The following is a 23,090-nucleotide window of genomic DNA, read 5'->3' on the forward strand; positions in this document are numbered from 1 at the left end:
AGACTTCGTTTCCTAATCTGATATTTCCTACATCACCTGCCTTCGTTCGACTGCACTCCATTACTTTTGTTTTGGACTTATTTATTTTCATCTTGTACTCCTTACCTAAGACTTCATCCATACCATTCAGCAACTTCTCGAGATCTTCTGCAGTCTCAGATAAAATAACAATATCATCAGCAAATCTCAAGGTTTTGATTTCCTCTCCTTGGACTGTGATTCCCTTTCCAAATTTCTCTTTGATTTCCTTTACTGCCTGTTCTATGTAAACACTGAAAAGGAGAGGGGACAAACTGCAGCCTTGCCTCACTCCTTTCTGGATTGCTGCTTCTTTTTCAAAGCCCTCGATTCTTATCACTGCAGACTGATTTTTATACAGGTTGTAGATAATTCTTCGTTCTAGGTATCTGATCCCTATCATCTTCAGAATCATAAATAGCCTGGTCCAATCAACATTATCGAATGCCTTTTCTAGATCTACGAATGCCATGTACGTGGGCTTGTCCTTCTTGATTCGATCCTCTAAGATCAGACGTAAAGTCAGGATTGCTTCACGTGTTCCTACATTTCTTCTGAAGCCAAATTGATCTTCCCCCAACTCAGCTTCAACTTGTTTTTCCATTCTTCTGTAAATAATACGTGTTAAAATTTTGCAGGCATGAGATACTGAACTAATAGTGCGGTAGTTTTCACACCTGTCAGCACCGGCTTTCTTGGGAATAGGTATAACAACATTCTGCCGAAAATCGGATGGGACTTCTCCTGTCTCATACATCTTGCACACTAAATGAAATAACCTTACCATGCTGGTTTCTCCTAAGGCAGTCAGTAATTCAGAGGGAATATCATCAATTCCAGGTGCCTTGTTCCTATTTAGGTCACTCACAGCTCTGTCAAACTCTGACCTCAAAATTGGGTCTCCCATTTCATCAGCATCAACAGCCTCTTCATGTTCCAGAAATAAATTATCTACATCGTTACCTTGATACAACTGTTGGATATGCTCCTGCCATCTTTCTGCTTTGTCTTCTTTCCCTAGAAGTGGCTTTCCATCTGAGCTCTTAATATTAATGCACCTAGATTTCCTTTCTCCAAAGGTTTCCTTGATTTTCCTGTATGCAGCATCTACCTTTCCCAGGACCATACAGCCTTCGACATCCTTGCACTTCTCCTTCAGCCATTCTTCCTTAGCTACCTTGCACTTTCTATCCACTTCATTCTTTAATCGCCTGTATTCTTTTCTGCCCTCTTCATTTTTAGCATTCTTGTATTTTCGTCGTTCATCAATCAGGTCTAGTATCTCCTGAGTTATCCACTGATTCTTAGTTGATCTTTTCTTCCTTCCTAACATTTCTTCAGCAGCCCTACTGACTTCATTTTTCATGACTCTCCACTCTTCCTCTACTGTGTTTCCTTCGGCCTTTTCATTTAGTCCTTGTGCAACATGTTCCTTGAAACAATCCATCACAATCTTTTCTTTCAACTTGTCTAGATCCCATCTTTTTGCATTCTTTCCTTTCTTCAATTTCTTCAACTTCAGATGGCATTTCATGACCAACAAGTTGTGGTCAGAGTCCACGTCTGCTCCTGGGAAAGTTTTGCAATCCAACACCTGGTTTCTGAATCTCTGCCTAATCATAATGAAGTCTATTTGATACCTTCCAGTGTCTCCAGGTCTCGTCCACGTATACAGCCGTCGTTTGTGGTGTTTGAACCAAGTATTGGCGAGGACTAAATTATGGTCAGTGCAGAACTCAACCAGCCGACTTCCTCTTTCGTTCCTTTGTCCCAATCCAAATTCTCCTACTGTGCTACCTTCTCTTCCTTGGCCTACCACTGCGTTCCAGTCTCCCATCACAATTAGATTCTCGTCACCTTTGACATATTGTATTAAATCTTCTATCTCCTCATATATTCTTTCAATTTCTTCATCATCCGCTGAACTAGTAGGCATATAGACCTGCACTATTGTGGAGGGCATTGGTTTGGTGTCTATCTTGGCGACAATAATTCTTTCACTATGCTGGTCGTAGTAGCTTATCTGCTGCCCTATTTTCTTATTCATTATTAAACCAACTCCTGCATTACCCCTGTTTGATTTCGTGTTGATAATTCGGTAGTCACCTGACCAAAAATCCTGTTCTTCCTGCCAATGTACTTCACTTATACCAACTACATCTAACTTTAGCCTATCCATCTTCCTTTTCAGATTCTCTAACCTACCACAACGATTCAAACTTCTAACATTCCACGCTCCGACTCGCAGAATGTCAGTATCCATCTTCCTGATGATCGCCCCCTCTCGTGTAGTCCCCACCCGGAGATCCGAATGGGGGACTAGTTTACCTCCGGAATATTTTACCCGGGAGGAAGCCATCATCAGTACATCATTCATACAGAGAGAGCTGCATGTCCTCGGGAGGTGGTTACGGCTGTAGTTTCCCGTTGCTTTCAGCCGTGTAGCAGTATCAACACAGCTAAGCCATGTTGAGTATTATTACAAGGCCGTATCAGTCAATCATCTAGACTGCCGCCCTTGCAACTACCGAAAGGCTGCTACCCCCCTTTTGATGAACCATTCGTTAGTCTGGCCTCTCAACAGATACCCATCCGATATGGTTGCACCTGCGGCTCGGCTATCTGCATCATTGGGACACGCAAGCCTCCCCACCGCAGCAAGGTCACATGGTTCGCCTATCGACTCAAAAACATACTGATATGCAGAGAAAGATACAGGATCTGCAGAGAGAGGCAGGAGCAGTGGGCCTCAGAATAAATGCCCAGAAAACAAAAGCAATGAATATCAACGTGAAGAGCAAACGGAAATTTAGAGTCAGTGATAAAGACACTAAAGAAGGCGAAGAGTTTACATATCTTGGCAGTGTGGTTATGCAGGATGGAGGAGCAGCTGCTGATGTCAAAATGAGAATCCACAAAGCAAATGTGGCATTCATCAATCAATCAATCAATCAATCAATCAATCAATCAATCAATCAATCAATCAATCAATCAATCAATCAATCAATCAATCAATCAATCAATACTGATCTGCATTTAGGGCAGTCACCCAGTTGGCAGATTCCCTATCTGTTGCTTTCCTAGCCTTTTCCGAAATGATTTCAAAGAAATTGGAAATTTATTGAACATCTCCCTTGGTAAGTTATTCCAATCCCTAACTCCCCTTCCTATAAATGAATATTTGCCCCAGTTTGTCCTCTTGAATTCCAACTTTATCTTCATATTGTGATCTTTCCTACTTTTATAAACGCCATTCAAACCTATTCGTCTACTAATGTCATTCCACGCCATCTCTCCGCTGACAGCTCGGAACATACCACTTATGATGTAGATGTTGATTCCCATAGGGAACCTAAAATAATTGTCCCGAATGAGTAAATTTATAATACCAATATAAATGGTCCGTTATTGGACATTATAAATTTTCCAGCTAACTCATTCTTGGTTGCCTGCGTTTCGCCCTCATGTGCTAAGTTAGGCTCGTCAGTTGGGACCTAGCACACCACCCAAGACGCAAGGCTAGTGCATACCGTGGAGGCCACTGCATAGGCTACTTGAAGCCACCAGCAGTGCCAATGCACTATGAGAGCTATGTCTCATTTTCAAAAATTGATGCCTGCCTGGCCATCAAATGATGTAGATGTTGATTCCCATAGGGAACCTAAAATAATTGTCCCGAATGAGTAAATTTATAATACCAATATAAATGGTCCGTTATTGGACATTATAAATTTTCCAGCTAACTCATTCTTGGTTGCCTGCGTTTCGCCCTCATGTGCTAAGTTAGGCTCGTCAGTTGGGACCTAGCACACCACCCAAGACGCAAGGCTAGTGCATACCGTGGAGGCCACTGCATAGGCTACTTGAAGCCACCAGCAGTGCCAATGCACTATGAGAGCTATGTCTCATTTTCAAAAATTGATGCCTGCCTGGCCATCAAATGATGTAGATGTTGATTCCCATAGGGAACCTAAAATAATTGTCCCGAATGAGTAAATTTATAATACCAATATAAATGGTCCGTTATTGGACATTATAAATTTTCCAGCTAACTCATTCTTGGTTGCCTGCGTTTCGCCCTCATGTGCTAAGTTAGGCTCGTCAGTTGGGACCTAGCACACCACCCAAGACGCAAGGCTAGTGCATACCGTGGAGGCCACTCATGAGGGCGAAACGCAGGCAACCAAGAATGAGTTAGCTGGAAAATTTATAATGTCCAATAACGGACCATTTATATTGGTATTATAAATTTACTCATTCGGGACAATTATTTTAGGTTCCCTATGGGAATCAACATCTACATCATTTGATGGCCAGGCAGGCATCAATTTTTGAAAATGAGACATAGCTCTCATAGTGCATTGGCACTGCTGGTGGCTTCAAGTAGCCTATGCAGTGGCCTCCACGGTATGCACTAGCCTTGCGTCTTGGGTGGTGTGCTAGGTCCCAACTGACGAGCCTAACTTAGCACATGAGGGCGAAACGCAGGCAACCAAGAATGAGTTAGCTGGAAAATTTATAATGTCCAATAACGGACCATTTATATTGGTATTATAAATTTACTCATTCGGGACAATTATTTTAGGTTCCCTATGGGAATCAACATCTACATCATTTGATGGCCAGGCAGGCATCAATTTTTGAAAATGAGACATAGCTCTCATAGTGCATTGGCACTGCTGGTGGCTTCAAGTAGCCTATGCAGTGGCCTCCACGGTATGCACTAGCCTTGCGTCTTGGGTGGTGTGCTAGGTCCCAACTGACGAGCCTAACTTAGCACATGAGGGCGAAACGCAGGCAACCAAGAATGAGTTAGCTGGAAAATTTATAATGTCCAATAACGGACCATTTATATTGGTATTATAAATTTACTCATTCGGGACAATTATTTTAGGTTCCCTATGGGAATCAACATCTACATCATTTGATGGCCAGGCAGGCATCAATTTTTGAAAATGAGACATAGCTCTCATAGTGCATTGGCACTGCTGGTGGCTTCAAGTAGCCTATGCAGTGGCCTCCACGGTATGCACTAGCCTTGCGTCTTGGGTGGTGTGCTAGGTCCCAACTGACGAGCCTAACTTAGCACATGAGGGCGAAACGCAGGCAACCAAGAATGAGTTAGCTGGAAAATTTATAATGTCCAATAACGGACCATTTATATTGGTATTATAAATTTACTCATTCGGGACAATTATTTTAGGTTCCCTATGGGAATCAACATCTACATCATTTGATGGCCAGGCAGGCATCAATTTTTGAAAATGAGACATAGCTCTCATAGTGCATTGGCACTGCTGGTGGCTTCAAGTAGCCTATGCAGTGGCCTCCACGGTATGCACTAGCCTTGCGTCTTGGGTGGTGTGCTAGGTCCCAACTGACGAGCCTAACTTAGCACATGAGGGCGAAACGCAGGCAACCAAGAATGAGTTAGCTGGAAAATTTATAATGTCCAATAACGGACCATTTATATTGGTATTATAAATTTACTCATTCGGGACAATTATTTTAGGTTCCCTATGGGAATCAACATCTACATCATTTGATGGCCAGGCAGGCATCAATTTTTGAAAATGAGACATAGCTCTCATAGTGCATTGGCACTGCTGGTGGCTTCAAGTAGCCTATGCAGTGGCCTCCACGGTATGCACTAGCCTTGCGTCTTGGGTGGTGTGCTAGGTCCCAACTGACGAGCCTAACTTAGCACATGAGGGCGAAACGCAGGCAACCAAGAATGAGTTAGCTGGAAAATTTATAATGTCCAATAACGGACCATTTATATTGGTATTACATACCACTTAGTCGAGCAGCTCTTCTTCTTTCTCTCAATTCTTCCCAACCCAAACTTCGCAACATTTTTGTAACGCTACTCTTTTGTCGGAAATCACCCAGAACAAATCGAGCTGCTTTTCTTTGGATTTTTTCCAGTTCTTGAATCAGGTAATCCTGGTGAGGGTCCCATACACTGGAACCATACTCTAGTTGGGGTCTTACCAGAGACTTATATGCACTCTCCTTTACATCCTTACTACAACCCCTAAACACCCTTATAACCATGTACAGAGATCGGTACCCTTTATTTACAATCCCATTTATGTGATTACCCCAGTGAAGATCTTTCCTTATATTAACACCTAGATACTTACAATGATCCCCAAAAGGAACTTTCACCCCATCAACGCAGTAATTAAAACTGAGAGGACTTTTCCTATTTGTGAAACTCACAACCTGACTTTTAGCCCCGTTTATCAACATACCATTGCCTGCTGTCCATCTCACAACATTTTCGAGGTCACGTTGCAGTTGCTCACAATCTTGTAACTTATTTATCACTCTATAGAGAATAACATCATCCGCAAAAAGCCTTACCTCCGATTCCACTCCTTTACTCATATCATTTATATATATAAGAAAACATAAAGGTCTGATAACACTGCCCTGAGGAACTCCCCTCTCAACTATTACAGGGTCAGACAAAGCTTCACCTACTCTAACTCTCTGAGATCTATTTTCTAGAAATATAGCAACCCATTCAGTCACTCTTTTGTCTAGTCCAATTGCACTCATTTTTGCCAGTAGTCTCCCATGATCCACCCTATCAAATGCTTTAGACATGTCAATCGCGATACAGTCCATTTGACCTCCAGAATCCAAGATATCTGCTATATTTTGCTGGAATCCTACAAGTTGAGCTTCGGTGGAATAACCTTTCCTAAAACCGAATTGCCTTCTATCGAACCAGTTATTAATTTCACAAACATGTCTAATATAATCAGAAAGAATGCCTTCCCAAAGCTTACATACAATGCATGTCAAACTTACTGGCCTGTAATTTTCAGCTTTATGTCTATCACACTTTCCTTTATACACAGGGGCTACTATAGCAACTCTCCATTCATCTGGTATAGCTCCTTCGACCAAACAATAATCAAATAAGTACTTCAGATATGGTACTATATTCCAACCCATTGTCTTTAGTATATCCCCAGAAATCTGATCAATTCCAGCCGCTTTTCTAGTTTTCAACTTTTGTATCTTATTGTAAATGTCATTGTTATCATATGTAAATTTTATTACTTCTTTGGCCTTAGTCTCCTCCTCTATCTTGACATTTTCCTTGTAACCAACAATCTTTACATACTGCTGACTGAATACTTCTGCCTTTTGAAGATCCTCACATACACACTCCCCTTGTTCATTAATTATTCCTGGAATGTCCTTCTTGGAACCTGTTTCTGCCTTAAAATACCTATACATACCCTTCCATTTTTCACTAAAATTTTTATGACTGCCAATTATGCTTGCCATCATGTTATCCTTAGCTGCCTTCTTTGCTAGATTCAATTTTCTAGTAAGTTCCTTCAATTTACAACTCTAACCGATATGGAGGGCCAGAGAAATATCAATGAAAACGAAACTTCGCATTTTCCGAATAAATGTAAAAACAGTACTGTTATATGGTTGAGAAACCTGGAAAGTTACCTCAGAGATTACTCTGAAACTACAGGTATTCATAAACAGATGCTTAAGGAGAATTAAATGCATTTTCTGGCCAAAAGTAATTTTAAATGAAGATCTTTGGAAACAAACAGAAGAAGAGCCCATTGGCATACAAATAAAGCGGAGGAAGTGGAAATGGATCGGCCACACACTGTGGAAGCAGCAGGATGCAGTGGAGAGAAATGCTCTGTTTTGGAACCCCCAAGGACAACGGAAGAGAGGTAGACCCAGGAAGTCACGGAGACGCAGCGTGATGGAGGAGGCAAAACAAGAAGGGAAGACCTTGGGAGAACTCAAGCACCTGGCTCAAAACAGGATATGCTGACGCTGCTTTGTCGAAGCCCTATGCTCTGCAAAAGAGTAAAAGGACATAAGTCAAGTCAAGTCTGTTTTTCTGTGTATAGTTCCTCAACATCCACATTCTTATTATGTTGTTCTACTGAGGAAAATCTGTTAGTCTAACTGCGTTCGTGTATTCAGGATAACGGGAATTAAAAATTTCTGCCTGTTTGTTCTATGTAGCAGCTTTACAATAGATACACTTCATTCTATAAATACCAGAGTTGTTGTATTTGCTGGACTTATTAACTGATTTCGTGTTATGAAAAAGAGAGGAGTTATTGTTGGAAGTTTTACACACTACTTTGAAACTACGTGCTTTAAATAACTTCGTGATATGGTGCGTACTGGAGTTACTGAAAGTGAAAGACGCATATTCATTTCTAGGTTTGTTTTCTTTAACTAGTTTAGATTTGGGTTTGTGTTTGATTTTATAAATGGACCAGGATAGCAATGAACAGTTACCTCCCAATACATCAGGATACAGATGAAAATGCCTTAATGAGACTCAAGTCACGGAAACCTGCCTGGAAGACGGCAAAGGAATTAGTTAATTCAAATTTCAAGCCTGATAAAATATGGAAAGACGAATGGTCTCAATCACACCCTCATGGCATTGTCAACATTAGGGATCCATCTACAAAGTTGCCTGGGTTCAACCTTGCTCCACCTGGACCACATTCAACAGGATACGCTGCGGAGTCGGAAGACGTGTTCCTGCTCTGCATCAGTGGGGCTGGAAAGACACTCCAGCTTGTGACTGTGGTGCTGAAGTGCAAACCATCCTGCACATTCTGAAGAACTGCCCTCTGCGAGCTTTTCCTGGTTCCATCGAGGACATTCATCGAGTGACCCCTGAGGCACTCTCTTGGCTGGAAGAGCTGGACATTTTTAATGTGGAGTTTGTACATATATATTTTTTATGTATGTGGAGTCAGTTTTTTTGTGCCTGTTAAGAACTTGTATACAGTTGATTGTCAACTGTAGCATCAAACACTAAATACAGTGGAACATCGATAATTTCAAATCGGTTACTTCAAAATCTCACCTTCGAAGCAGCTCCCGTTCCCGGATCCATGAGGTTCGGTTTTGCATGTTATTTAAACTGTTTAATTTGAAATATGGATAATACATAATTCGAAGAACAGTGTCGGTCCTCGTTACTGAAATTCAGACTTTTAATTTAAAACTGCCTCAACATTTTAAAAAGAGTATTTTTCAGAGTAATTTAAATTCAAAATTTATCCGGGTCATGATAGAATGCGTTTTCCGGAACCTGCTGGGGGCAGTTTTCCGTACTTTCACTCACTTCAGTGCGTCTACAGTGTGCTTCAGATTTACTAAGTTTGAGTAAAATCATAACATTTTAAGGAACGCCACAATATCACGTAGCAGACAGTGTGCGAAAAAGCAGAATCCGCGAACACTGGCGATGCTGACAGTTGGCGAAAAAGCATGCATATAATCAGTTCAAACGCACCGAACAATATTGTAAATGCCAATTTTTTTAATGCCGAGCCCAGACGGACTTGGTTTTAAAGGAGAGAGTGTCAGCCGGAAAATCGTATAAGGATGGGGGTCATTGTACTGTGTTGCAACACACATGGAAGCGAGAGACTTTCTTTCCTCGTCATAGCAAAGTTCGACAAGCTATGATGTTTTAAGGGCGTTGGGCACTTCCCATGCCAGTACAAGGCATCTAAAAAAAATGCAAACAGTACAGTAAACCAAAAAATAAAGCATTTGAACAATGGAGTCAGCATAATTTGTCGTCTTTGAATCGTATGTGTTTTTCTTTCGTAGTGTAAGGTTATGTTTGCCAGTGATTTATCAAAGTGCATTATTTGAATAATATAAATGCACCTTGTTGGATAGTTTTTGGAAATAGCTTTTTCCATGGCATTTGAAAGTTTAAAACTGTGAATCAAGGTGATTGCATTGATTAATAGGTCTTAGAATACTTTGTGACACGGAAATTACGAGAAGAATTTTGAGAGAAGTACCATGGCGGGAAATCATACAAGGATAAAGTCACTGTACTGTGTTGTAAACTTCTAATGCAGACTGAAGCGAGAGACTTTCTCCCTTCGTCATAGAAAAGTTTGATAAGCCACGATGTTTTGAGGATATCGGGTGCAAGTACAGGGCATCTAAAATGCATACAGTACAGTAATTCAATGAATAAAGGACTTGCACATGGGAGCCAGCATAGATTTCTTTTCGTCTTTGAATCATGCTTTCTTTTTTTTCTTTCTTTGCATGAAGTTACGTTTGTCAATGCGTTGTCCAAGTGCGTTATTTGAATACTGTAAGTACACCTTGTTGGATACATTTTAGAAATAGTTTTTTTTTTTCCTATGGCATTTGAAAGGTTTAAACTGTGTATCAAATTTAATTGCATGCATTAACTAGTCTTAAGAATATTTTGTGACGTGGCAAGGGTTGGCATATCTGAACTACGAGTTGGCGGTTAATTTGAAATCACATAATTCTAAGTCAGATTTTTGCGTCCCAACGACTTCGAATTAACAAGGTTTTACTGTAAATAATAATGATTTTGTTTACCATTTACGAGTTTTGAGTTAGATTTTATATTTTAAGACTGTACATTTCTGATAGAATTTCAAGAAGAGTGACTTTTAACAACAGTGAATGTGCTATTTTAATTGTTAGTGATATTATATAGTAACTGAGGATGATCTATGGATTAAAACTAGTCTTGCATGTACAGTATAACCCCGAATTTACATGACCTTGATTTCATAAGTTATGAATTTCATTATGGTCCGTATTGACAATTGATCACTATCAAAGGGTAGGAAGGGTCCACCTATTCAATACTATTAGTTTGTATATTGTCTTATAAAACTGGGACTAGTTTCGACCCCATATATATTGGGTCATCTTCAGCCACACCCCAACTGGAAGACACAAGCAGCATATATAACCAATAATGATATAATCGCTGATATGACACAATTTATAGTCTTAATTTAAACTATTGATGAAGTCTGAAATAACATATTTACACTTTAAACTAAATAACACATCAAAAATGTTGTGGTTGATGGCGAGCAGCTATCGTTTTTGAGTTGATCTGGGTGTGATTTTATTTGGTGTTGGTATCCGTACCAAGTGCACGTAACTTACGAACAACATAGGGACATTCACTTCCAAATTAATGAAACAATAGATCACTACACTGATAATGAGGAAAACCTATTCAAAGTACGAATGCTCCCTTTAAAGTCTTGACCCATATTACTATGAACAAACATGAATATCAATCAAGTTGCTCATCTACACAGAAAAGGATACCAACTCCCAGATCAACTCAAAAACAATGCCTGTTGTAGAAACGACAAAATAGTTCATTCAGTTTTAAGTGTGGATATGTTCTTTGGACTTCATCAATGGTTTAAATTATATCAGTGTTTACACAGAAAAAGATACCAACTCCCAGATCAACTCAAAAACGATAGCTGCTCGCCATCAACCACAACATTTTTGATGTGTTATTTAGAATAGTTTAAATTAAGACTATAAATTGTGTCATATCAGCAATTATATCATTATTGGTTATATATGCTGCTTATGTCTTCCAAATGGAGTGTGGCTGAAGATGACCCAATATATATGGGGTCGAAACTAGTCCCAGTTTTATAAGACAATATACAAACGAATAGTATTGAATAGGTGGACGCTTCCTATCCTTTGATAGTGACCTTGATTTAGCGTAAAAACACATTTAACAGAAGAAATTTCAAGTCCCTAAAAATTATACCACAAGAGCAATGAAATTTTATAATCAATTTAATGTAGTTAATATTACGGCAAAACCAGCATTTAACTTTAGGAAATGTTAAAACTCTCCAGTGTTTATTTCTATTCGTTATGGTTATGGGATATTAAGAACCTTTAAAAAGATGTCATAAGCTTGCTAAGGATGATTAAAGGCATAAGAGGAATTTAGAGCACGGACATGTAACACTAAAATGAAATGTCAGACTAAGTTACACATCCGAACGTGGCCGCTGCAGTACAATAAAAGTAATGCCAGTATTATTACGCCCTTCGAAAATTCCTATATTAATGTGTGTAATATCCCTCAGTTACAGTAAGAACCCTTTCACTGATTCATCCGTTGTTACGGGCAAATTTGGGCATGTTAGTTTTTCCGTTATCAATATTCATATACTCCACTCCAGTGTTTATGTTGAATGAGATCGATCATCTTCCATATCGATTCCTCGCTACATGCACGACTGAGCTCGAACTTAGCCAACTGTGGCCAAAGACTAATGATGTCACAGCGTTCAAACACTCTTGCAGCTTTGCTTGCATGTACACAGTACTCGCCTGAGCTCTGTCCAAGTGTGTACGTCTGTAGCAGCACGACGGTATAGCGTTCGTTTACGTAAGTTGGCTTCAGTTCATGCTTGTTGTGTATCACGTGTATTATCCAGCTATAAGACAGTTTGCTCATGCACGTTGTTTTAGAGAAGTTGACAATGACAGCGAAAAGAAAAACACTACCTGTCGCGGATAAAGTGAACTTGAATCGGGAAGTGAAGAAAAACGCAAATGTGCCCGTTAGTGAAATGGCTCAACATCTGTGACTTACAAAGTCTTCATTATTAAGGATAATGAAGAATAAGGAGAAGATTCTGGATCAAGAAACACACTGTGGCTCTAAAGCCAAACAGCGAAAAATGTTAAAGAGTCGCCCTACGAAGAAATGGAATCGAAGCTAAGGGAGTGCTTCAATGGAGCATGTGCTGAAAACATACCAATCGATGGGGCAATGATAAAAATGAAGCATCTACAATATTGGGGAAACTTGGGTTTACAGCATTCAAAGCTTCAAATGGATGGCTAGATACATAAAAAAAAAAAAAAAAAAAACATGGAATTACTTGTAGGGCGATATGTGGAGTGCGTGCTGCAGTTAGTGACGAAAGTGTGGAACATTGCAAAGAAGAGGTGCTGCCACCCCTATTGCAACTCTTATGCATAAACGCAGACAGCAGCGACAAACTGGATCCCATAGTTATTGGAAAGTTCCAGAAACCACGTTGCTTTAAAAACAGTGCCATGCTGCCGTATAAGTACAGTAGAAGTTCATTATAGCGAGAATTCATAATGATGAAAAATTTACTCGCTATAATGGATTGTCTTTATATTGAATTTTTCGTAAAAGCCAGAAAAAAACCATACACATTAAAATCGGTATGAAACGGTAATCACCTTGTTCAAAACTTGCGTTTCGTAATGTATAATCTTCATATCCGTATTGACGAACTACACAATTATAAATAGGAAAGAAATTCCACCTTATCAATACTTGTTTATTATAATTATTATACTACAGTACCGGTTTCGACCCCCAATTTCGGGTCATCCTCAGCTGAACAATACACTCACATATAGTACATCAAGCAATGTTTGATATTACTTTGCCTGGGGAATGCCATATGATAAATGTTTGAATACGTCCAAATGGGGCACGTCAAATCGGGAACTGACGTGTGTCACTATGTGTGACACTGCAAGTATATGCCTATAATAACATACTTTAAATTTAAGATTGGTTTGTACAACACTATCCTAACTTAAAGCTAATTTATGAGTATATATGGCTAAAAACAAGCAAATTATTTAAGCTCAAAAGCATCAACCAAATGCAAAACCATAACAAAAGACTCTAATTCAGAAAACTGATGAACTGTATATACGCAAGATACGAACGTTTATATGCATGAAGTGTTCTTAAATATATTATAATATCAACCATTGCTTGATGTACTATATGCGAGTGTACTGTCCAGCTGAGGATGACCCAAAATTGGGGGTCGAAACTGGTACTGTTGTATAATAAACAAGTATTGATAAAGTGGAATTCCTTTCCTATTTATAATTGTAAAACTTATGTTATCGTGGATGATATCCACATTACAGCTTACTAGTCTGTTATTTTTCGAAATTCGATACTACGTGAAAGTGTATGTTTAATTTCATTCTGAAAAAAATATTGTAATACTCCAGAGGCTTCTGTGGACAATATTCCAGTTTTCTTCTTTCAAAAACGTCATCTGACCTAACCGTATATGTATCATGAAAACGTATTTCAAGTGCATGTAGAGAAACGATAACCTCCTAGCTACAACATTACATGGGAACAGCCTTGTCAAAATTTAACTAGCTGCCAGACAATATAAACTATCCTCTGAATCAGTGATGTACTCTGCCATACCTTACTCTGACATATCTTGAGGTGTATCACATTCTTACTTAATTTCAGTACATAACATTAAAAATTAAGCGATCGTTTAATTCAGCCCTTATTTCTAACAAGTTAACAACTGCTATTGGTCACGTTATTTATGCATTTATTATGAAAACATGCTATCTTTCAATTTGAATTTTCTTTTAGAGAACAGCAGTCCATGGGCATTACTCACAAGTGTACATAGCGAGAAAACAATATGGAACCGAAGATGACCGATCGCATTTTGTGGCAAATATTTCAGTGTTCTTATTCAAATACGGTCACCTAAACTAACTTAACCATACTATATGCATCATAAAAACATATTTCAAGTGCCAGTAGAGAAATAACCTTCGCCTTTCTGAAATTTAACCAGATGTGAGAAAATATAAAATTAACCTCTGAAATCAATGATGCCCTCTGCCATATCTTTAGGTGTATCCCATTCTTACTTAATTGTAGTATTTAGTATTAAAATTGAGCGATCGGTTACTTCAGCTTGTATTTTTTAAGAGTTAACAACTGCTATCGGACACATTATTTACGCATTTCTTCTTCTTCTTTTATGACCACATAAGATCACTTTAGTCAGTCCGTCGTTCAGATCTCTTTGAAGGGATTGTTCGGGCTTTGCGGCCTTCCCAGTACTACTTCAGACGCTCCGATCTTCGTGCCCTTTCCTCAGTTGAAAATGTGCGTGTTGTTGGTTTGTTTTGTGTAAGGGTAAAGTGGAGGTTTGTATTCTTGAGTTTTGTATTCAATGTATTACAAAAAAATCTTCTCTTTCATTTCCACTTTTCTTTATGCAACAGCAGTCAATGAGTATTACTAATTGACTCTGAAATCGCCTTCGAATGTCGATGAGAGAGCTCGCTAGTGGACATAGTGAGGAAACTATACCAAAGATGATGCAATATAATTGCTGGGTGCATAAATGTCGGTAACGGAAAAAATCGTGTACGCTTAATCACTTGTAATAGTGGACGCATCAGTGAGATAGGGCTCTCGCTGTAACCGAAGTATAATGCACAGTTTAATACAAGAATGTTGAAGGGGCAGACAAAAACTGTCATAATAATGGACTTCTACTGTATCATAGCAACGAAAGTCCTTGGATGACTGCAGACTTATTCAAGAAGTTCTTACAAGCTTTTGATGCACGAATGGGTGCTAAAAACAGGAAGGTGCTTCTCTTCACGGACAAGTGTTCTGCTCGTCCAACGGACTTAGGATTTCTGCGGAATGTGAAAGTACATTTCTTTCCTGCAAACTGCACTAGCAGACTTCAGCCCATGAATCTAGGTATTATTCATAGCCTGAAAAGCAAATATTGAAGAGCTCTTGTCCTTAAGGCACTTGCCTTTATTGACAGGAATGTTCTTAAAATGAACATCCTCCAAGCAATGCATATGCTCACAGGAGCTTGGAAGATGGTTACTAAGGGAACCATCTCAAATTGCTTTCGTAAGGGCGGGTTTGATGAAATGAGTACTGATGACAAAGACTGTGAAGAAGCAGAAAGAGTGGACATGCATGACTGGGTGCAGGTATCTAGCAATATATCCATAACTTTCACTGAATTTGTGGCTTGTGATGATTTCATCACTACAGGCATCCGGGATGTTGAAAAAATCTGCGAAGAGGAAGTAAAGCAGAACGATGAAGATGACGATGATGATGACGATAGGGATGATGAAGAAATTCAACCACCATCATTCACTGAAGCTGTTGCCAGCACAGACATTGTTAGGAGGTTTGTTACAGCGTTTAAAATGGACAACTCTGTTACAGACCGAGTAAACCAATTGGAAATGGACATTTTGAATGTAAAATCCAACAGTGCTAAAAAGCAGATTACCAAATATGATTATTTCAAAAGTTGAGACACTGTGAAAATTGTGTAAATATGTACTGTATATATAGGCAAAGTAACTAATATATATTACTGTCACTGTGTAAATATTTTCTGGCCTAATTACAGTATAGTAATGGTATATCCATGTTTTATTGTTGTCATTGCAGAAATTGTGTGTTGGTGCAATGTATGTCAACACAGGCAAGGATTTATGGAAAAGGTTTGCTAAAAAGCAAACTACAGTCTTTGATTATTTCAAAAAATGAGACACTGTGAAAATTGTGTACATATGTATTGTATACAGGCAAAGTAACTCAATGTCTTACTGTCATACTGTAAAAATTTTGTGGATGTTTTAATTCTGTAGTGTGTTGGGAAACTACGATCTTTGACTACGGTATTAGTGTTACAGAAATAGTTGTAACTACAGTATAGTTGTAGGGTAGGTATCTCCTTGTTTTATTGTTGTGTAAATTATGTATGTTGATGCAATTGATGTCAATACAGGCAAAGATTTCTGGAAAAGGTTTGCTTTCTAGTGAAATCTTGACTTAAGGTAAACCCCCATTTAAGGTTAAAAATTCCGATCCCTAGAAAAACGCTAAATAGGTATTCTACTGTATATATATATTTTTAAATACTGCATTTATGTGAATAATCCTCGCATATTTAAAAAAAAAAATTGAGGCACGAAATTGGGGTGCAGGTTTTATTTTGCGTCAAGGTTGCCAACACGCTCCTGGCTCACCTAGTTTTCGATGCCGAGTGTACAGTTATGCTTTGTGCAACCGTACATGGAAGAAAACTGTCCCCATATGTCATATTTAAACAGAAAACAATTCAGACTTGTAATTCTAAACTGACTTTACATTTTTTTAAAATAGTACCATATTTTACAGAGTAATTTAAATTCAAAATTTCTCCACGTCACGACAGAACGTGTTTTCCGAAACGTGCAGGGGTAGCTTTCCGCACTTTCATTCACTTAGGTGTGTTTCACAGTTGAAAACAGTGAAATCGTAATTCTGTTGTATTCAGCGTTTTACGGAAAGCCACAATATCACGTAGCAGGCAGTACACGGAAAAACAAAATCCGCAAAAACTGGTGAGGGTTGGCATTTCTGAATTACAAGATGGCTGTTAATTCAAAATAACATAATTGGAAGTCCGATTTCTGTATTACAAAGACTTCGAATTAACCAGGTTTTACTGTATTGCAAAACGAACATCAGAATTTGCTGGTGTGTGTATTTCAAGTATTTACATTGCACGAAAAGAATTATCCACCATCAGTCGTGTTACTGTCCAGTAAAAAAGAGACCACGTGTGAGAAGTTTTTTAGGCCCGTATTCACCAACGTCGGTAACTTTTGCTGTTATCTTAGATTTTCAAAACTCGGATATGCCATTATTTCGGATAACGCTTACTTCTGTATTCACCACAGAATTTATTAACTCGGTTTACCAAAACTAAGTTTCCGTTTCAATCTCAGTTTGAACCGCATTTTTTCATACTGACGTACAGAAAACAAATGACTACGTGGTGCCGCCACTATCGAATTGTAAACAAGTTTTTGATTCCATTTGGGGTTTGCAAATAATTTGCATTAATTATGTTCGCTATTGAGCAGAAACTGAGAAAGAAGCCTAATATGACTTTCCAAGAGAGTGAATTGTTATTGAACTTGGTGGCAGAAAGCATTAACAAAGGGAATAAGAAAAACAAATTATAGCCTACACATTGTACGTCACTGAAAAAATAAGTCAGTATTCCTTCATTCTTCATTAAAAGTCACCCTGTCGTGTACCGTACAAGATATTAGCTATAATCGAGAATTCATTTTAGGCCTACCTATGTGTTAGGAATTCCAGGTTATGTTCGGAAGCTTTAGATAACCTAAAATGTGTCTGAAAATTAGAGTCGTCGTAGTCCTGGAAATATGTCCCATGTTCTTTTATCTATCTAGGACGTTTATTAACTGCATAATCTTGATCATATTATTCGTCGCTGTGATTTTATCTTTCAATTAGATATTCCAGCCACCTACGGGTGTTAGACGTGGAGTGTGACGAACTTGTAAGTAATTTAGGAGAGGATTCTAGTGATGCAAGAGACAATGAATCTTCCCATCTACAGGGAATCGAGCCTATTGCAACTTCAGATTAATGAAATACCTGTCACGTAAGTAGACTTACTTGCTCATTTTCATGGAAAATATATTTCATAGCAGTGATATTTGCGTAAAGTCCACGTGGACCTCGCGGAGTGATACAAAATATTTGTTTATGCCTAAGTTACTCTTCCGATGAAAGGAATTTTAGTTCATTTCATTTTCTTCAAAACGAGCCTTTCTAAAATGAGGGTGCGGGCATTATTCAACGGCGGGGATTATTCGGGTAAATACGGTATATTCAACAATATATATAGCATTGATTAGGTGGCAACATCCAAATTTATCATTGTAAACTGTAAGCTATGAATATGGAAAATGAAACTAACTTCACATGACAGAACAACATACTGTCGTCTTCAGTGATGAGTTGGCTAAAACGATCATCACAATCATACTTGATGGTGTATCCGAGAGAAGGGTTATGCTAATCTTACTGTCGAGAGACACACGGGGCCAACCTCAAGTATTACAATCTGGGGAACTATTTACTTTCATGAGATATCGCCGTTAGCAATTGCTGGGAACAATGACTGTTCGACAGTATGTGAAGTTCGGCTTCAAGGCTAAATGGTTAGCATGCTAGCCTTTGATCACAGGGTCGTGAATTTTAACCATCATTGGTTAATTTCGCTGGCACAGGGGCTGGATGTATGTATCGTTTTAATCATCATTTCATCCTTATCATGACGTGCAGGTCGCCTACGGGCATCAAATCAAAAGACCTGCAGATGGCGAACCAAACATGTCCTTGGATACTCCCGGCACTAAAAGCCATACGCCATTTCATTTTTTAGTACGTGGACAGGGTTGTCAAACCAAAGGTTCTACCTCTGATGGCAACAGCTGCAAATGGGATGTTTAACTAAATAACACAGCAGTTTTAATTTCTGACAAGTTGCTTTGCATTGCATAGCTAGTTCACAAAATTGTTCCCCTAACTGTTTTGCGCAGTGTACATGTCTATCATAACCAGATTCATATTAATTTTAGTGCTAATTATTTTCTCTCCCACAATCTTCTGTAATTTTGTACTAAATGGCTTTCCTTTTCTTTTACTATTGTTTCATTTCATCGTCCACATTCTTTTTCCTCTGTTGTAATGCATGGCTAATGCATAACCTGTTTTGTACATAATCTACGACTGAGATCTGGTGCCTATACAGAGCAGCTGAAAGATCAATACACCTTAACACTTCAAGCAAGTGATTTCATTGCTGAATTCTAAAAGTGTAGTTAATCTTTTTTTTTCATGCATAATGTATTGAAACGCAATATTAATGCTCTTACTCCAAAACTTTGTAATCCCAGTGACTTGATATAGATGTTGATTCCCCTAGGGAACCTGAAATATTTGTCCCGAATGCGTAAATGTCCAATGATGGACCATTTATATTGGTATTATCTCAGTGACTATCGAAATGGAGGTTTTGAGTAGCCTATAATGAATAAAAAACATCAGTCCTCAGGTGCCTATTGCCTATGGAACATCATAATGCATTAAAAATATATTTTGACAGGAATGGCAAAATTGCATATTGTAAATAATTCATGTTAATCCTTTTATGTCCCACTAACTACATTTAGTTTTCAGAGGAGCCAAGGTGCCACAATTTTGTCCTACAGGAGTACTTTTCAATGCCTGTAAATCTACCAACACCGGGCTGACATATTTCAGCACCTTCAAATTTTACTGGACTGAACCGGGATCGAAATGCCAGCTTGGGCTCAGAAAGCCAGAGTCTTAACCATCTGAGCCACTCAGCCCGATGCTATGTATATTGTAATGCCAAACGTTTAATATAGTACTACAAAAAAAACTTGTACATTCATGAACTGGACATCACTTCAGACATTAAGTTAGTCATAAAACCTTGCATCACAAAATATATTTCTATGTGCATTAACATGGCATTTATTGATTCTTTTCCAACTCATAAAAAAAGTAATGGTCTCTCTATTTTTGTCCTTCCTAATAAAATTTAAAAAATAGATTTCTGGATGTATGAGATTTTAAATTAACAACAAAACTATACCTACATAAATAGCCAAGCTCTAAGCACTTAAGAAAGGCATATAAACTCTTTACATGCAGTGTTATGAACTGTTACACTCAAGAATATTTCCATATTACTGCTACAGGATAAATGTACAGGCCTTCCCAGAGGAAGATCTCAAGATATTACGTACCTGAACTGTATGGTACTGCTGAACTGCTGCATATGCCTGTTCCTCACCGAACCCCATCTCCAACAGTTGTTGGATCTTGACATTCTCCAGTTCCTGTTTGGCATCCTCGCAGTCTTCATCCAACTGAAGAACACGTTCAAATGCTTGTTCTGCTTGTTTGAATTGCTATCAACAGAACAGAGGAACATACACAATCATCAATGGCAGGAGAGAGGAGAATCTTTAGAATTTGCTTTACGTCGTAACACAGATAGATCTTATGACGATGATGGGATAGAAAGGGCAAGGAGTGGAAAGGAAGTGGCCATGGTCTTAATTAAGGTATAGCCCCAGCATTTGCCTGGTGTGAAAATGGGAAACCAAGGAAAACCATCTTCAGGTCTGCCAACAGTGGGGTTTGAACCCACTATTTCCCGAATGGAAGCTCACAGCTGCACGACCCTAACCACACGGCCACTTGCTTGGTGCAGGAGAGAGAGAGAATGCACATATAACAGGACAAACACAAAGGCACATCAGTGTGGGAAGAGGGATCAATAGAAATAGGAAACGAGGACAAACACGGAAACATAAAAGGACAATCTCCACACCTTCATGCACTGCCATCTTCAAGTAGATAGGCTCTCTCCTTGTCAATCCCAGTTCTTCTACATCCATCCTTCTCAGCCCCCAACAAGCTCGTTTCTGCTTCCCAGCTTCATCGGGAGGGCAGGCATCAACACTCACTGAGCGGCCATCTTGATAGATCTTCAGTCTTCATGTGGAAAGTGTAGGATAAGAAGAAAACTGGATAAGTATGGGAAAATAGAAGAAACATAAGACAAAGTTAAACACAGGTGGTAAAAGAATAGGAACACAGGACAAACACACAAGGAGAAAATGGGATAACAATATAAGCAGGGCTGCTCAAATGCCCAAAATCTCACACATGCAAACCGTGGCGCAGAGGTTCTGTGCACAATGCATCGATCCGACATGGCTTGGACCAGAGTTTTGTCTCGGGGCATCTTGGCTAACCTTAGCTCGGATGGTGGAACGCTGAGGAGCAAGGGAGGAAAGGGGGAGACAGGCCAAGCGAGACAGGCGTAGGGAAAGAGAGAGACAGCGGTATTACTTAAAGTCGAGGAGTGGGGTCTGCAATCTGGTCAACCGAGCGAAGTCGTCTTTTTCATCTTGCGCCGCACAATGCACCGGTGCATGCACCCTGAGAGGCCCTGATATAAGTATAGGAAAGGAACAAACAAATGTCAAATACAGCAAGCTTCCTTGTTATTTTTTTTTTTTCATCATGGAACTTCTGGCACTATCCGGACACTTGGAGATAGCATACCTTACCTAAGCAATGCAGTGCGGTCGCTTTATCTCAATTACAGCTGTTTAGGTAAATTCTGATGTGATAAATGTAGAGAAAAAGCATTAAATACACTTAAAAATAAAGGTCTGGCTTTCAACAGCCGCAGTTATCCAAATAATGCTCGTCACTATATATTACACTCGGAAGTACAACTCAAAGAGGTACAACTCTCGTAACATTTGCTAGTGATCAGCTGATAGGTTGGACCGCTTTCTACAGCACGGCTTTATTTGGAAAGGGTGGCTTCTACTATACATACACCAACTGGGAAAATACTGATACCATCTCTAGAAACCATTTGCAAATAGGGCAATATAGCAAGTGGAGATGCAATTCTCCCCTAGTACGTCGGCACTGCATTGTGCTTATCACATGTATGGCTTGCAGTGGTGTCGCTACCGGCGTGCTAGCCGGCCAGTGTCTTGGAAAAGGTGCGGTATCCAACTGGTGAGCCTATGCACTCTGGGCGAAACACTGGTAACTTTTGACGATTGAATTTCCTGAATTTTATTTCTAGCCATCTCATCGGAAGCCATATTTTGGTCATGCTAGCCCGGGAGGGCAATATAGCACGTGGAAATGCAATTCTCCCCTAGTACGTTGGCACTTCATTGTGCTTATCACATGTATGGCTTGCAGTGGTGTCGCTACCGGCGTGCTAGCCAGCCAGTGTCTTGGAAAAGGTGCGGTACCCAACTGGTGAGCCCATGCCGCACTCTGGGCGAAACACAGGTAACTTTTGATGATTGAGTTTCCTGAATTGAATTTTATTTCTAGATTCTCACTGTTTGGATTCTGTGATCAGAAACAAAAGTATTTTTAAAGTTTCAAAGAGGTCAGGATCTCCAATCCTCTCAATGGCAGTTAAGTTGATATCATTTGCGATGACAACACCGGTAACAGGGAAGATGGTGGCCCAAGATGGCGATAATTGAAATGAAAGCAGTGATTAGGTTTACTGTGTGATAGGCCAACTGCTCAGCTGACAAACAAGTAACCATTCAATTCTTTTTCGTTCTTGAAAGCAGTATTGTTTACAGATGATTTACTAATATGGGGAAACAGCGAGAGTGAAGTGCAGGAACTGCTAAATGTATGGGGGGGAAGTTGTATCACCTTTTGGAATGAATTTTTCATCCCAAAAGAGTGAAGTGCTGGTAATGACACGAAACAAGATCCGAATGTACGTCATGACATAACGAGGGGAGCAGTGTAATGGCTTTCAACAGCCGCAGTTATCCAAATAATGCTCGTCACAACATATTACACTCGGAAGTACAACTCAAAGAGGTACAACTCTCGTAACATTTGCTAGCGATCAGCTGATAGGTTGGACCGCTTTCTACAGCACGGCTGTAGCAGGGTAACAGGGAAGATGGTGGCCCAAGATGGTGAT

At 39.3% G+C, this 23,090-nt stretch overlaps 1 protein-coding gene across 3 annotated transcripts in view; it reads right to left on the reverse strand.

The window, feature by feature from the left end:
• Positions 1-23,090, reverse strand: part of LOC136884004 (RNA polymerase II-associated protein 3) — a 212,629-nt gene that overhangs the window by 76,010 nt on the left and 113,529 nt on the right. For all 3 annotated transcript variants that reach the window (XM_067156014.2, XM_067156018.2, XM_067156027.2), the window contains one exon: positions 20,341-20,505. In XM_067156014.2, coding sequence (XP_067012115.2) covers positions 20,341-20,505 — 165 coding nt within the window. The remainder of the gene's footprint in view (positions 1-20,340; positions 20,506-23,090) is intronic.

This window comes from Anabrus simplex, chromosome 1 (genome assembly GCF_040414725.1).
Source record: "Anabrus simplex isolate iqAnaSimp1 chromosome 1, ASM4041472v1, whole genome shotgun sequence".
NCBI classification, from domain to species: Eukaryota; Metazoa; Arthropoda; class Insecta; order Orthoptera; family Tettigoniidae; genus Anabrus; species Anabrus simplex.